The 13,805-nt window shown below is 41.9% G+C and overlaps 1 protein-coding gene across 2 annotated transcripts; it reads right to left on the bottom strand.

Moving 5' to 3' along the window:
* Positions 1-2,304: 2,304 nt before the first annotated feature.
* Positions 2,305-9,971, bottom strand: dele1 (DAP3 binding cell death enhancer 1). 2 transcript variants are annotated; one of them, XM_083980656.1, is made up of 12 exons: positions 9,802-9,971; positions 7,593-7,710; positions 7,049-7,151; positions 6,340-6,484; positions 5,882-6,097; positions 5,699-5,781; positions 5,481-5,574; positions 5,175-5,317; positions 4,921-5,079; positions 4,178-4,270; positions 3,216-3,375; positions 2,305-3,091 (listed from the first exon to the last, which is right to left on the bottom strand). In XM_083980656.1, the coding sequence occupies exons 1-12, from the start codon at positions 9,830-9,832 to the stop codon at positions 2,835-2,837; spliced, it is 1,602 nt and encodes a 533-aa protein (XP_083836782.1). In that variant the 5' UTR covers positions 9,833-9,971; the 3' UTR covers positions 2,305-2,834. The 2 variants fall into 2 exon arrangements, with proteins under 2 accessions (XP_083836782.1, XP_083836783.1); XM_083980657.1 differs by having other exon boundaries at positions 2,305-3,088.
* Positions 9,972-13,805: the final 3,834 nt, after the last annotated feature.

Here is a 13,805-nt window from a genome sequence, read left to right as displayed (position 1 = left end):
ACAGAGACAGGATTTTTTGCAGAGTGCTGAATCCCTGGGCAGTGCACTTTGCTCATGCGGGGCCCCTATCCGCTCACTGGGTGGCTGTCGTGTCGTCGCCCTGTCACTGAGCCAGACAACCACAACAACCTGTTTGTGCTGAATCTGCACTCACACTCCGGGCCTGTGACCTAGACACAAACAGTGTCAACAGGTACAAACTACCTGCACTGAACCCTCCAGTCCCATCAGAATATCAACAAAGCTTATCGCTATATTGTGAATATGTAAATACCTTGTAAAGCTAGTTTCCCTTTATTGTGTTTTTCTGGACTACATTCATCTGCAGGCTCCAATGAATTTTCAATCTAAAAGTCTGATTATGTCAAAATTGCATGATGAAAAACTGACATTTGGGACATACATATTTTTCACCAGACAGCTACAAATTGTGCTTTGAGCCACTGAAGCTGAAAATCGCAGCAAATATGTTGCATGACTAAGAGGACGAATTACACACCTTGACACAACCCCCCAGAAAACTGACAAGGAGTGATGTGTAAACAGCATTTCAACTCTCTATAGTCTTTTCTTCCATTTTCTTTTTTAAATTACGACCAAGTTGTGCACAAACTGGGCCAACATGGGCCTTGGTGGAGGCCTTTCCTCTCTCTACTCCACACACACACCAACCATTCAGCCAGGCTTCCACCATCAGTTTAACAAAGTGGGGCGAAAGGAGGATGAGAGGAGAGTGGGGAGGAGAGCAGCTGGGTCATTAGAGGGAGAAAGCAAGGAGAATGACACAGCAGTTTGCAGGACAGTCACCACACTGTGGCGGTTAAACTGTTGTCCTCAATAAATCTCTTGTGCTCTGTAACAGCAGAGGTCATTCATGGGATGTGCAGGTTTTAGCAGCTGGTCACAGGATGGCAGCAACATGTACACTAAACTCATTGAGAAATCTCCCTGCTCCTTTATTGCTGCAATACCAGCTTGCAATAAAATTAACAATCATAGTGATGTAAGTGAGAAAGCAAGCACTGGACTTTACAGAGGATGAGACATGTCGACAGACAAATCTGTTCTTATTTTTGAATATAAAACAAGATCCATATCTGTACTGGTACTGTCTCCTCACATTGTTTAAAGAACAGAGTGAAGGTCACCTAAAGAAAAAAAGATTACATTTTTATCACTTGACAACAATAATCTTTGCTCCATAAATTCATCATCAAATAATTCCCCGACAGAGACCTTGGCCTGGTCAGAGGAAACAGTCATTTAGATGAGGTTATACTCACTGTTAATAGCAACTCTGGGCAGCAGCGGCTGCTTCACAAATGAAATGCAACAGATGAAAGCACGAGCAGGGGAGAAAATCAACTTAAAAAAGTCGATGATGTCATGGGTGGAGTATCCTAGCGCCTCGATTCTTGCTGCCTCCTTAACAAACTCTCTCATATATCTGAGCCAGATAGATCTGTAACAGCCTTAAATCATCTTTACATCTATCATGACGCCGAGCAGGCCTATAGGTGGAGTTGCCAACATTGCAGAAGCGGAGCCGTCGATAAGTGAAACAGCAGCGGTAAATCTTCAGCATCCTGCCCTTCTCCCTCCAGCCCCGTCACCACCACCGCCGCACTGGGAGGGGAGCGCATCCCAACGAGAGCATCTATTTACATCCACTCACCGCTTCGGTCAGCCTCCGGGCTTCTGCGCCTCCGCTCCCACGACGACACACACTCGCACGCACGCTCGCACACACACGCGCTCTCTGTAACACACACACACTTGAGTGAGCAGGGGCCGAGGTCGACAGCCGCTTATAAGAGCCAGTCCGCCCGTATGAAGCTGCAGCAGCCGGCCCGCCCGTATCGGGATCACATCACAACATCATCTGCCCTCCCAGCCCCGGTGCTCGGTGCTCGCTGGCGGAGAAGCTGCGCTTTCTCTCTGCGCCAGAGGATCCCGGAGCGGCGCGGCGCTGTGGAGCTCTCCGCCCAGCCCGGCCAATCAGAGCCGCGGACGCAGGACGCTCGGCGCACGGGAGGAGACGCAACCATAATAAATCTACCGGTGTTATTTTGCAACTCAGGTAATGAAATCACACATCATCGGAGTATTACGTCATTCGGTGGTCGAGAGAAATATGAATGGTTTACAGTGGTGCACATGCCAGTCTGAGAAAACACAGGCAGGTGTGGTTCCCTCCACATGAATACTGCATGAGGTCTGACTCAGAGATCCTCAAACTGTAAAGTTATTGACACAAATTTAATGATTCTTAAAAAGTAACCAGACATCTATAGAATAGATTTTCATAATTATTTATTATGATTATTGTGCGTTTAACAGTAGAACATATTCCTCTTAGTGCATCTTATGTCACTTTGGCAGGTGGGTGGTTCAGATGAACACACTATCAAAAAACATAATAGTTCCTTGTTTATCATTGACCCATTTCACCTTAGAAACAGTGTTATTCAAACCAGTGACCACCTGATATTCTCAACTCACCCAAAGGCACCAGGTCATTTACAGACCACTGACATAACTTATATTAAAGGGAAGCTAAGAAAGAGAACCTGCACTGCATAGACATAGTAGAAAACCCTCCATCTCTAGTTCTGCACAACATACAGTCACATCCTGTGGACACAGCTCTTTAAGAGTATTATAAAAATAACAACAAAAATATCACAATATATTAACATGCAACACTCACATACATGTATAAAATTCAGACCTCACAATATGTACAGTCCTAAAAGACCTTGACCTCTCTCCTCTAGTGAAAAACATTCCCACTGTGAGTTACATTCCTCAGTTTGGCCTGTGACAGCTCTGGGTTACCCGATCCCCACAATCCACTGGCAGCTTCCTCCCTCTGTGCTCTGTGGATGGAGGTGAAGAGGTGTGGACGACAGCACCGGGGTGGGACTCAGGTTTCCGGTGCTCCAGGAGTGAGGCAGGAGGGGAAGCGTGGTGGGGGGGCCGGTGGGGGGAGAGACACAACTGGCCAGAGGGGAGAACGGCTGCTGGAGCCAACAGCTGGCTACGGAGAAAGAGGGGGCTGAACGGATGGAGCGCAACACTGCATCTTCTGCTAAGGAGAAGAGTGGGACAGAGGAGGAACCAATCAATTTAAAAGTTTATCCCAGGCAGTGTAAAATAAGCATAAAAAGTCAGAGACAGATACAAATGGCTGTCTAACAGTGTATGTTGCCTACCCCTTCCGCCTGTGTTATTAGGAGGCGTCAGTAAACTCTGAGCCTGCTTGTTGCCTGCGCGAGCTGCTCGTTTGTAGTATTCAACTGCTCTTCTCATGTTCTGCTGCACCCCAAAGCCGCTCTCGTAACACTGACCCAGGAACAGCAGAGCGGTGTCATCCTGAGCACAACAACAAACAAATCTTGAGTAACAATCATCTAAATGAACAAGAGCTTGACTTTGTGCAAAGACAAATAGGAAACCATCATATTACACATTACATACTGACACTGGGAGCTGAAATAGACACAGAAGTATGAGTAGAGAGGAGAACCAGCCACATGAAAACATTCACACGGTTCTCTGTGTGTCACTGAGAAAGGCAGCAGCTCTACAGGATGGCTACACAGTCGCTGGCAGTATTACAGGGTTCCTACACATTAGAAATTTCAAAATTCCATACTTTTTCCTGACCCTAATTTCCAGACTTCTCAGTAAAATAAATTCAAATAATTTGTGACATTTGAGTAATTACATGTGTATCATGTAAATAAATTATGCAATTAATTGTTTGTTTTCATTATTCTGAATTTGTATGCCATTATGTAACCAAATAATTTCCAGGGTATTGTAGCTAGGTACAATAGCATATACAAAATAATTAATTCAAATAACTTCAGATAAGACCAAACCCAGATAAGATAAATATACTGTATTTCTATACAATAATCTCCATTTTCCATACTTTTCCAGACCTGGAAATGTATAAAATCAAATTCCATACTTTTCCATACTTGCATAGGAACCCTGGTATTACTTTAACACATTGTAGAAAATAGGAGCGCTTCTAAGATAAATAAGCTGTTAATGTCCACAATCTACCGAACGCAGAGTGACTTGTATATCACATTTGGAAGCAGTGATGAAGTCTCAGATGTAAAGCCATTGATAAAACTCTGGAAACATCTAGAAGGGAACTCACCCCACGCTCTGCTGCCATCTTCAGGTATTTGACAGCCTTGCTCCCGTCTCTCACCGGCTCCTGAGAGAAGACGGATGCAAGGCAGACCTGAGCCTAGAGAGGGAGGTCAATAGAAGAGCAAAAGTGTGGTGTTAGTACTATAATGGCACCAAAACATCTGCTTATACTATAGGATTCCTGAGTAATGAGATAATGGTTTATGAGCATAATCATAAATTTGTTACAAGCAGATCTGATGATCAGATCAAACCTAATAGTTTAATTCAATTGTTCTGAGGAACAGAGATTCAAGTCCCAGAGCACATCTTACTGGTTATGTTATACACTGAATAAGGAGCTGATAATTGCATTGAGCGATGTTGCATGAAAGTGGGTAAGATCTGAAAATATTCCATAGAGAGTACCATGTTCTGAAAATCCTGCTGAGACAAGGCAGCGAGAGACATCTTGGTTTCGCTCTCTGATTCTCTGATTTATACATTTTCTCTCTAAATTAAGCTGAGAATAAATTTGTGGTTACATAAGAAACTGCTGTAAATTACTAAAATGACAGCACAGCAACAAGATCAGATTACTATGGTAAATTAATGCAGGGAAATTATTTAGTAAGCACTGCTCTAAGTAGGAGAAGCAGGCAAATGGGAATTCACATTCTTTTATATTATGCAGTTCTCTAACAGAAAACTGGCAGTAAGTAGACAACAGAACTATGAAAGATTTTCATATTTAGTCCCAATTCGTACCTTGGTGAGTCCAGCTGCCGCTGCTTGTTCCAACAGGTCAATAGCTGTGTTCAGCTCCTCTAAACTCTGATGCCCCCTGCTGGTCAGAAGCAGCTTAGCATAGCGATACTGAGCTTGTGTGTGACCGCCGACAGCTGCCTGCAAGTAGTAACTCAGAGCCTGGGATGTAAACATAAAAGGACAAGATTAAAGATTATGAATTTAAAAAATGATGAAGCACTCAGGAAGATCAAGTGTGCTGCCTGGATGATCACCTTCTCTGTGTCCTTGCCGACTCCTCTGCCTTTCTCATAGCACACACCCACGTTAAACTGGGCTTTGTTGTAACCCTGCTCAGCTGCAGCGAGAAAACAGGTGAAAGCTTGCTCGTGGTTCTCACTCTTGACACTTTCTATACCTGCCATAAACATACAGATGAAGATATTAGCCAAGGACAGACAAATATAGACAAATACATTCTGAAACAAAAAGTGAGAGCATAGGATATATGGGTGGTTTATGGACTGTCATGAGTAGAGATTAAAGTGTGTAAAGTGTCTGGTGTGTCAGTAAATCCTTGCCAATGATGTTGAGGATAACAGGGATGCTGCTGTCTCCAACATGTTGGAGGTTCAGTGTTGCTCCTGCCAGCCTCTCCTCCTCAGACAATACATCCTGGAAACACAGAAGAGGAGAGAAAAACAACAGTACAGATAAGATACGGAGTCTGTCAGTGCTTTCCAAGATTAAAGAAAGAAATCCCTTACAATAAACTTCAAGTAAAGGAAAAGGATCCCACCTTGTCACCAGTGTCGTTTGTCTCAGTGTTGTCTTGGTTTGCATCATTCTGCAGATGATGGGATGCTGACAGAAGTGATTCGTCTGAGTGTGGAAAGAAAAAACTATTATTTCCTGCTAAAGTAAAAAAAAAAAATTACTACCACTACTTTCAACTGTGACTGACACATTGCACTGGACATACCGGGTTTAGGTGAATCCTGGTTCAGCAGCGCCCTCTGGTGGTCAGAGACTGAGCTGTCAGCACTGAGATGCTCACTGCTGCTGTGAAGACTGGCATCATCTGGACCGCTGCTGCTGCTGCTGCTCTGGGCTACAGGCTGATCACAGCTCTGTCTCTCTGGCACCCCCTGTAGGCACAACACAGTCCTGCTTCTGGGCAGGACGTCACGCCTTGATACTGTACAAGTCGGAGAGAGAGGCAACAAAACATAGTCAGAAATTCAGAATGTAATGGAGTTGAGTGTAAAAAAGTAGTGGAGCTGTGCATAAAGCCCATTCGTTTCAAAAAACTAAGTTTTACGTGAGATGGTCAAATTACTGTTCAGGAAAATATTGGTGATGGTTTTCATGAATTTTTATGAAAGACATGAACTATCAGTGGGTTTACTGACAAGTTATATTGAGGCTGTAAGGACTCACAGTTCTCCAGCAGGATGTGGTATCCACACTTCTGCAGTAAGGAGCGGGCTGCCCGCGATCCAGAGGTCGGACTGGGGTCTGGGCCTGAGGAGAACTGAGAGTGGATCTTCCTGCAGATCTGCATAAACAGGGCTGCTGCTGCTCCCTGTGGAGAAACATCAGCATCACTGTCTGGTCGTGGTAATAAGGACGAGCAGCAATGCTAAAAGTACCAACATACAGTTGTTAATTTGAGTGTTTACATGCACACACACCAAATATGTAAAAATATGTAAATAAATCAGGTTACAAAGGAAATCTGACAATGCATTCACATTGTAAATACCAGGTAATTGTAAAATCTGTATGATGAGCTCATGATGATCTCATTCTGAATGATGATGTGGAGATTGTTTTACTGTTTTACAGATTGTGGATGATAAAGCAGTGGTTGTATTAAACTGTTAGGAATATAACACATATTTCTTATTGATGAAATACCATGAGACATGTTATGCATTTTGTTCAGAATAATGTGTGATCTATGGAGGATTTTGTATTAACATGTTTCATGGTGCATTCAAACCCTTTGTCTAACGAGAACAGACAAATTATGTTTTCCTTATAACAGTTTGTGATGAACTGATGACACTGAAAACGCAACAGTGCACCAGTTAATATTTGTTGTGGGTTGTGTATTTGCATTTGAAAAATGTGACAACAAACATACCCATCCCACAGCATCCAGTACTGTGTAATGAGGAAGCTGAGCGTAGCCAAACCCAGAGGTCCTCTGTTTCTTGCGTCTCTCTCCATCCTGCTGCCTCTGAGAGCTGAGAGAAAAACAGCACAAACTAAATCTCACGGTGACGTGTCTTTCTCCATTTACAGTCTGCCGTATTAAGGCATCACAGAAATACTGTTCAAAGCAGATGGCTTTGTTTTCGTTCCCTTGACTAACCCTGTTGACACACACACACCAGATGCCACTGGATGATGCAACCAGCTGAAAATGTGGCAGCAATTGTGCTGCAAGGAGCGTGCGGGTTCAAAGAGGGGGTACAGGAACAAACCAGGGTTGGGATGAGGACAGCCTATGAATTCTGACCTTAATTCAAAGGGTCTCTTTTTTATTAGCTGATAGTATGGATGGCAGTTTGAAGGAAAAGAAGTCTGAGATCAAAGTGAGAGGCTCAAGGCTGTTCCTCTCTTTTTTCCGAGTCTTGTGTTGTCAGTCAGAGGAACAAAAAGCAAAGGAAGGGGGGGGATGTTACCTGCTGTCAGAGGTGTTTCGGGAGGTGGAGAGGACAGATGAACTGTTGATTACCTCGTCCTCCACATGGTGCTTCTGTGGCAGTCGCAGGGTCGTGCTGCCATGGCACCGATGGAGAACTGACAAAAAACAACAGAAATGAGACTGTTCAAACTTCAGGGAGAGACAGGAGGCTGAACTCCCTCAGAACTGTCCCACATCCAAAACATGCTCCACAATTCATAGGGAATTTCCTGGAGAGAACTATGCACAGGAAAAACATCACCAGACACAGGATTTTCATTTTAAGTAGTTTCTTAGATAAACTGTCGGACTCCAAAAGACCTTTCTAAAGAAAATTGTGTGAATATTAATGTATTATTCATTTCTTACTGGAAAATGTCACCTGACCCGCTATACAAAGACTAAACGTCTCTGATAAATAACTAAATAACTCAAAAGTTAACTAAAATAACCTGCTCATTTTAAAAAGGAAATTACGGTATATCCTTTCAGGAAATAAGACAACTAGAACTCAGGTTATTTGTGGGGATTATGGGAACCTATAGCGTTTTTCAACCTTAAGGCCAGGACCCCACGTGGGATCACCTGGAATTCAATTGGAGTCACCTGAAATGTCTAGTAATTGATTTTTTAAAAATGACTGATAAAATGTTTTTGAACTAATTATTATTCTTTTGAAAATTATGATTAGAAACACCACACACAATCTTAAACAACTGTATTCTATACTTTCACTTTCTCAAATATAAATAGAGTTCAAATAAAATGCAGCATATCGAAATATCTGAGCTGGTGCATCTTGATTGATGGCCATGATCACGTGACTGCACGTGGTCGTGGGGTCATGAGCCAAAAAAGGTTGGGAACCACTGCCATGGTGTCAAGTGCCGCACTGTTTGTACCTCTCTCCCTTCTGAAATCTGCAATGCCACAACCCTGGACTCTTTTACATCAGCCCTCAAGACTCTGCTTTTCTCCTTGGCCTTTCCAAATCAGTCCTTTTGTTCTCTCCTTTATTCATTTATTTTGTTTATTTATTTATTCTTATTTTATGTTATTTTTTTATTTATCCAATCTGGGTTTCTTGAAATGCACTATATAAATTGAAGTTATTATTATTATTATGTAAAATAAAGTTGCAGAGTGTCTAGTGGCATGAAAATGCATTTTACAGAGGTGGCAAGCTCCCAGATAATTAATTACTGACATGGATTAAAACACTCTTCTTAGCTGCAGTATTTACATCTCTGCTGCAGTGGAGTTCATGTGAGCACTGCTGACCTATTTGGATCAGAGAAATCACATAATGAATATTAACTTTTTTGATAAGACTATCTTTTGTTTGCTTGTGCACATACTTAAGCAATAAAGAGAGAAGAGTTACAGAAATACCTTATGTTTGGCAAATTATTAGGAGTATTTGATGTTGTAGATTATTAAAAATGCATTCACTTCATAAGGCATATACAGTATGACACCGCTTTCCATAACATGTTGGTGTAAAGCTGCTTTTAACTATAAGAAACATCTATATCAGCGTGGTTAATATTCTTGCTATTCTATAAAAGCTACATTATATAACTTGATACGTATTTATCATAATACATGCCATCAGTTTACAGCAGGGTTTCTTTTAGACATGCACAACACCACACTCATTTCACCATCAAAGCAGCCAAAGTATCCAAAAATAAATTTCAATAATAATTTAAATATGAACTACAATTATTTCTCATTGTGCAATAGTATTATAACCACCAGCCCTATGTGAAGATAATCCCCGATTATTAGCCTATGTATTTAATTGATGTAGATGAGAACAGCATAATGGATAGGTTTACAGGTTAAATGTAATCATTTTATCCAATTATTTAGTCAAGAGGCCTTTAAGAAATATAAAATGTAAGACTTAACACCCTGTGGTCTTTTCTTAAGGTGAACTTGTACTTTTCAAAGCTTATAGACGTGCAGTATGCATCCTGTTTATAACACGAATTAAACTGCATAGCAGGTGTTTCATTCAAGTAATGTATGCGTTAACATGTATCATCATTATGTGTACAGCGGCTTTACGACTCGGTTGGTGACAGGGAAAAATCCAGAAACAGACAGCGCCAGGACCAAAATAAACCCAGCACCGTCGGCCTCAGCTCTTCACCAGCCAGCGTGAAGCGCCAGTGAGTGTTTGCGACATTTCTCTCACTCACCTCTTCCGATAAAACCCTGGACTCTCCACATGGTTCTTCTTTTGCAGCAGCTTTAACAGTCGACTTTACTAGGAGGAGACATGTCTGGACTCGTCCGGCGGGTCGTCCGGGGCCATCGGTGACCGCGGCGCCAACTTCTTGAAGCGGTTTCACTTCAGCACTTCAGTCGAGCTGCTGTAATGTCACGAGACCAGCCGGAAGTGGAGCGGCGGCAGAAGTGACGCAATAGAGAAAGTTAGAGAAAGGGGTTGACGACGTCATACCGCCGGTGTGCGGCCAAGGTGGGAACTACAACCACACACAGCGACATCAACCAGACAGGTGAGGATGGTGAGGCAGTGTAGGTCACTGCTTTTTCTGCTACACTGTTATAACAAAGTTAATCAAAGTTGTTCATGAGCGGAAATGAAAATGTTGGTTTAGTTTTGCTGGTTTACATTTGTATTTATTTGGGGCTGTGTGAATACGTCATTTATAGCTTAGGTGGCCTGAATTACATTGTTGGGTATCTCCTGGACAATTAGCATATATAAAGACATAGCCTGTAGCCTAAAATATTTATGTCAGTAATTCCATTAAAGGACAGATTATTCCTCCATTTCCTTATCTAACTCATACTGGGTGGTGCAATATTATTAGTAGATTAGCATTTTTGGATTATATATTTTTTTAATTCAGCCAAAGTTATTATATCGATAGATAGGCCTACGCTTTTCCCACTTTTTAGTCGTAGTTAGTAGGCTAGCCTAACTGTGGAAAACCTGAGGATAATGGCATTGGCTGCGAACATATTATGTTATGTTTTCTACTTTATTAGGCTGGTTTTATTTTCTTTGTGCAAAGGGGATGATAGTTGAGTGACACATTCATAGAGCTTTTAAAAAGGAAAACAAAATGTCCATCCAACAAGTGTTAAGTGTTTGGCCACCAATGACACGAACAATGGGCACTGTTACATTCAAGTGTCTCAGTAAGCCATGCCAGTGACAGTGAGCCAACATGCAGCTCAGTGTGATTCAGCAATCATTAATTTTATTATTCTGTTTTTCATACTGTGACATGTCCTGCATGAAAAAGACCTAGGCTATGTCTTGGGAATTTATCAGATATGATAACACATATGGATATAGGTGCACATCTGAAAGGGTATTAAATATAAAACCTACATCAAAGTGTGCTACAGGGCTTTCAGCAGACAGTGAACTAAACTGGGTTTAAAATTACATCAAGAATGTGAAGATGAGGCCAAAGTAAGCAGTAAATGTAAGAGTATTAACTCACAGATGGAGACTTATTTCTATGCCACAATATACCCTGCTTTTAAATACAGGCTCACAGGCACATATTTAGAGATTCAGGCTGCATGAAAAGGTATTTTGAAAATGCCATTTCAAATCCAAGGCACAGTTTGCAATTCGACAGCTTCATGTAGAGATGCTAAAATATGAATACCTGAAGGAATATGGACTGAATTCCACAATGCTTAAAATCAATAATTTGTAGAGATTCAGCTTCGGAAGGCTGTATTTTATTTTTCATTTTTTTTTCTACATGAATTAGGCATGAGAGCACTAGGCTTTATGGTGCTCTAATTAAAAGCCCAATGAAAAATTTACCACCAATCTGCCATTAATTCTCAGACTTCTCACATCAGTAGCCACCACACCTCCAATCCACAGTCTCTCTGAGAACACATGCATGTTTGTTACATCTAGTTAAACTTTCTCAGGATTAGAGTGCCAGCTCAGGTCTTAGTGTAAATGTGTAATAGGCAGGGAGCTGGAGGAGTGAATAAAAAAACTGTGCTTTAATCAGAAGGGTGGATGCTGATAAAAATGAATTCTTAATAAGCATGTGGCAGATAAATCAATCAATCTACCATTCATAGGTTCAGGGGTTGCCTTAGTCAACTATTCAGAGCTCATCAGTCACTCTGCAGGACGGCTTCACTTCTCTCTGCTTTGCCCATGGGTCAACCAGTGACGCACGCCGTGACACTTACTGGAATAACACACTCTTCCAGTCAGACGAGGCTAAACAGGGGGCTGGAGGGAGGAGATTTGCTGTTGTGAAGTTAGATTAAACTTGGAATTCACTTCTTGACCAGTTTCCATGGTGACACAGTCATCATGACTTTCACTTACCATCCTCCTCAGGCAAATAAGTCTGGCCTGCAGTAATTTGTAATGTTAGCAAGATCTCTGCGCTGCCAAATAATGTTTGCTTGACTCGCCTGGGGCCAAATTTGTCTGGGCAATATGGAAAACACTGAGTTGAGCTGGAAACTGGGTCCCGCTAGACTTGACTAATTGAGCAGTTTGTTTTTATCCATGTTTCAGCCTCTACTCAAGGTTTCAAGTTTGAGAAATTTAAAGCAGGGAGGGGATTTAATAATTCCTAAGCAATTCAGAAATCTCAATTGCACCCTTTTCTTTTGCATTTTACTCCAAGTTTATGACTTTCTGACTGCCAGCTCGTTCACAAAGAAATGTGTTTCTAAGCACTGGCTGCAAACACAGCGACAGAGCTGGCGGTTTTTAGAGGCAGGAGTGAAAAGTAACCAAGTGCATTTACTCAAGTATTTTACTTCTTCACAGTTTTAAAGCTTCCAGTATTTTCACAGGAGGCTGTTTTCTATATTCATCTGCATTTAATCTTATTTCACTGTAAATTCATCTGTATTACAGAATAAAATTCTGTATAGAAAATACAATAAATTCTTGAAATACACTATAATGTTGAATCATACCATGAAAAAGCAGTTCTCAACATTTACTGGTGTGTGTCTGTAAGCTGTTAGCCATTTCCCCGCAGAAAGATTTATCCTCCAAACTTCTCAGATGGTTTCTTTTAATGAATCATTCCAGGGCCAAGATAATTCAACATTTCATAAAAAGAAAAGCAGTAAAAAGCAAAGAGGATCTTCAGTGTGGTAGAAATTCTTGTTCTCTGTTTTTCTTTTTCCCCACTGATAATATCACAGCTTTATGATCCTGTAGCAAGGGCATGACCTCTAGGACAGGAGCCACTTTATTATGAAGGCTCTGCCATGACAATCTACTGCAGTAAAATGCTTCTTGCACATGAATGCATAGCAAATCTAATAATGTACGTCATATTCTTTACATCACTATACCAGTCATAGGGACAATTTATAGACGCAGAATACGTCCTTTTACTCCTCATACTTTTAACACTGTCGAATGCAGCACTTTAACTTATAGAGCCTTTTTGCAGGTGTGTTTTTGTTCTTTTTCTCAATTAATGGACATGAATACTTCCTCTTTTTTCCCCACAGTTTGGAAGTTTTCTTGTGTTTGGAAAATTTCTGCAACCTCCCCCTCCACACAAACGGCATGCACACGCACTCACTGCTGCGATGCACCCCTTCACTCCCCTTCACCCCGACCTCTGGAATCTCAAGCCCTCATAGGTCTCATTCAGAGGGAGGGGAGGGAGGGCAGACATGGACCGACGTGCAGTGGAACCCAACTGGAAGACCTGTTTATTTTGTTAGCTGTGTGCACTGGTGTGAGGATGTGTGTGTGTGTGTGTGTTGGTGAGATGTGTATCTTGTTTTATCAGAGGCCTCAACTATCTATCCACATCACACAATCTGTGGACGTTGAGTTGAGGATTACAGAGGATTTGTTCAGAGTAGAGTGAGTCTCAGTTGAAGTTGTAGATTTTGTTTGTCTGTTTTTAGCCCCTCAGATAGAGAAGACATGGACAGTCTTGTAGAAAAGAAGAGGCTCTCCTTCTGGGGAATTCAAGGCCATAGCAGCAAATTCTCCAAGCTTCGAACAGCTTGGAGGGAGAGAGAAGGAGTCAGATTTGTGTACTAAATTAGGTGAAGGGGGCGGGGGGATTTAAAGAAAAGGCACAGGGGGGGTGTTTCTTGCCCCTCTCTCCCCTTTTTTCTCTCCCTGCCGGTCTCCTTGGTCACACACATGCACACAAACCACTCGCGCACACACAAACATTGACGAGGGCTCAGTCCTGCT

Source organism: Trachurus trachurus (assembly GCF_905171665.1).
Source record: "Trachurus trachurus genome assembly, chromosome: 10".
NCBI classification, from domain to species: Eukaryota; Metazoa; Chordata; class Actinopteri; order Carangiformes; family Carangidae; genus Trachurus; species Trachurus trachurus.
Note: the sequence above shows the minus strand (reverse complement) of the source record. Positions and strands in the feature narration are given on the sequence as shown.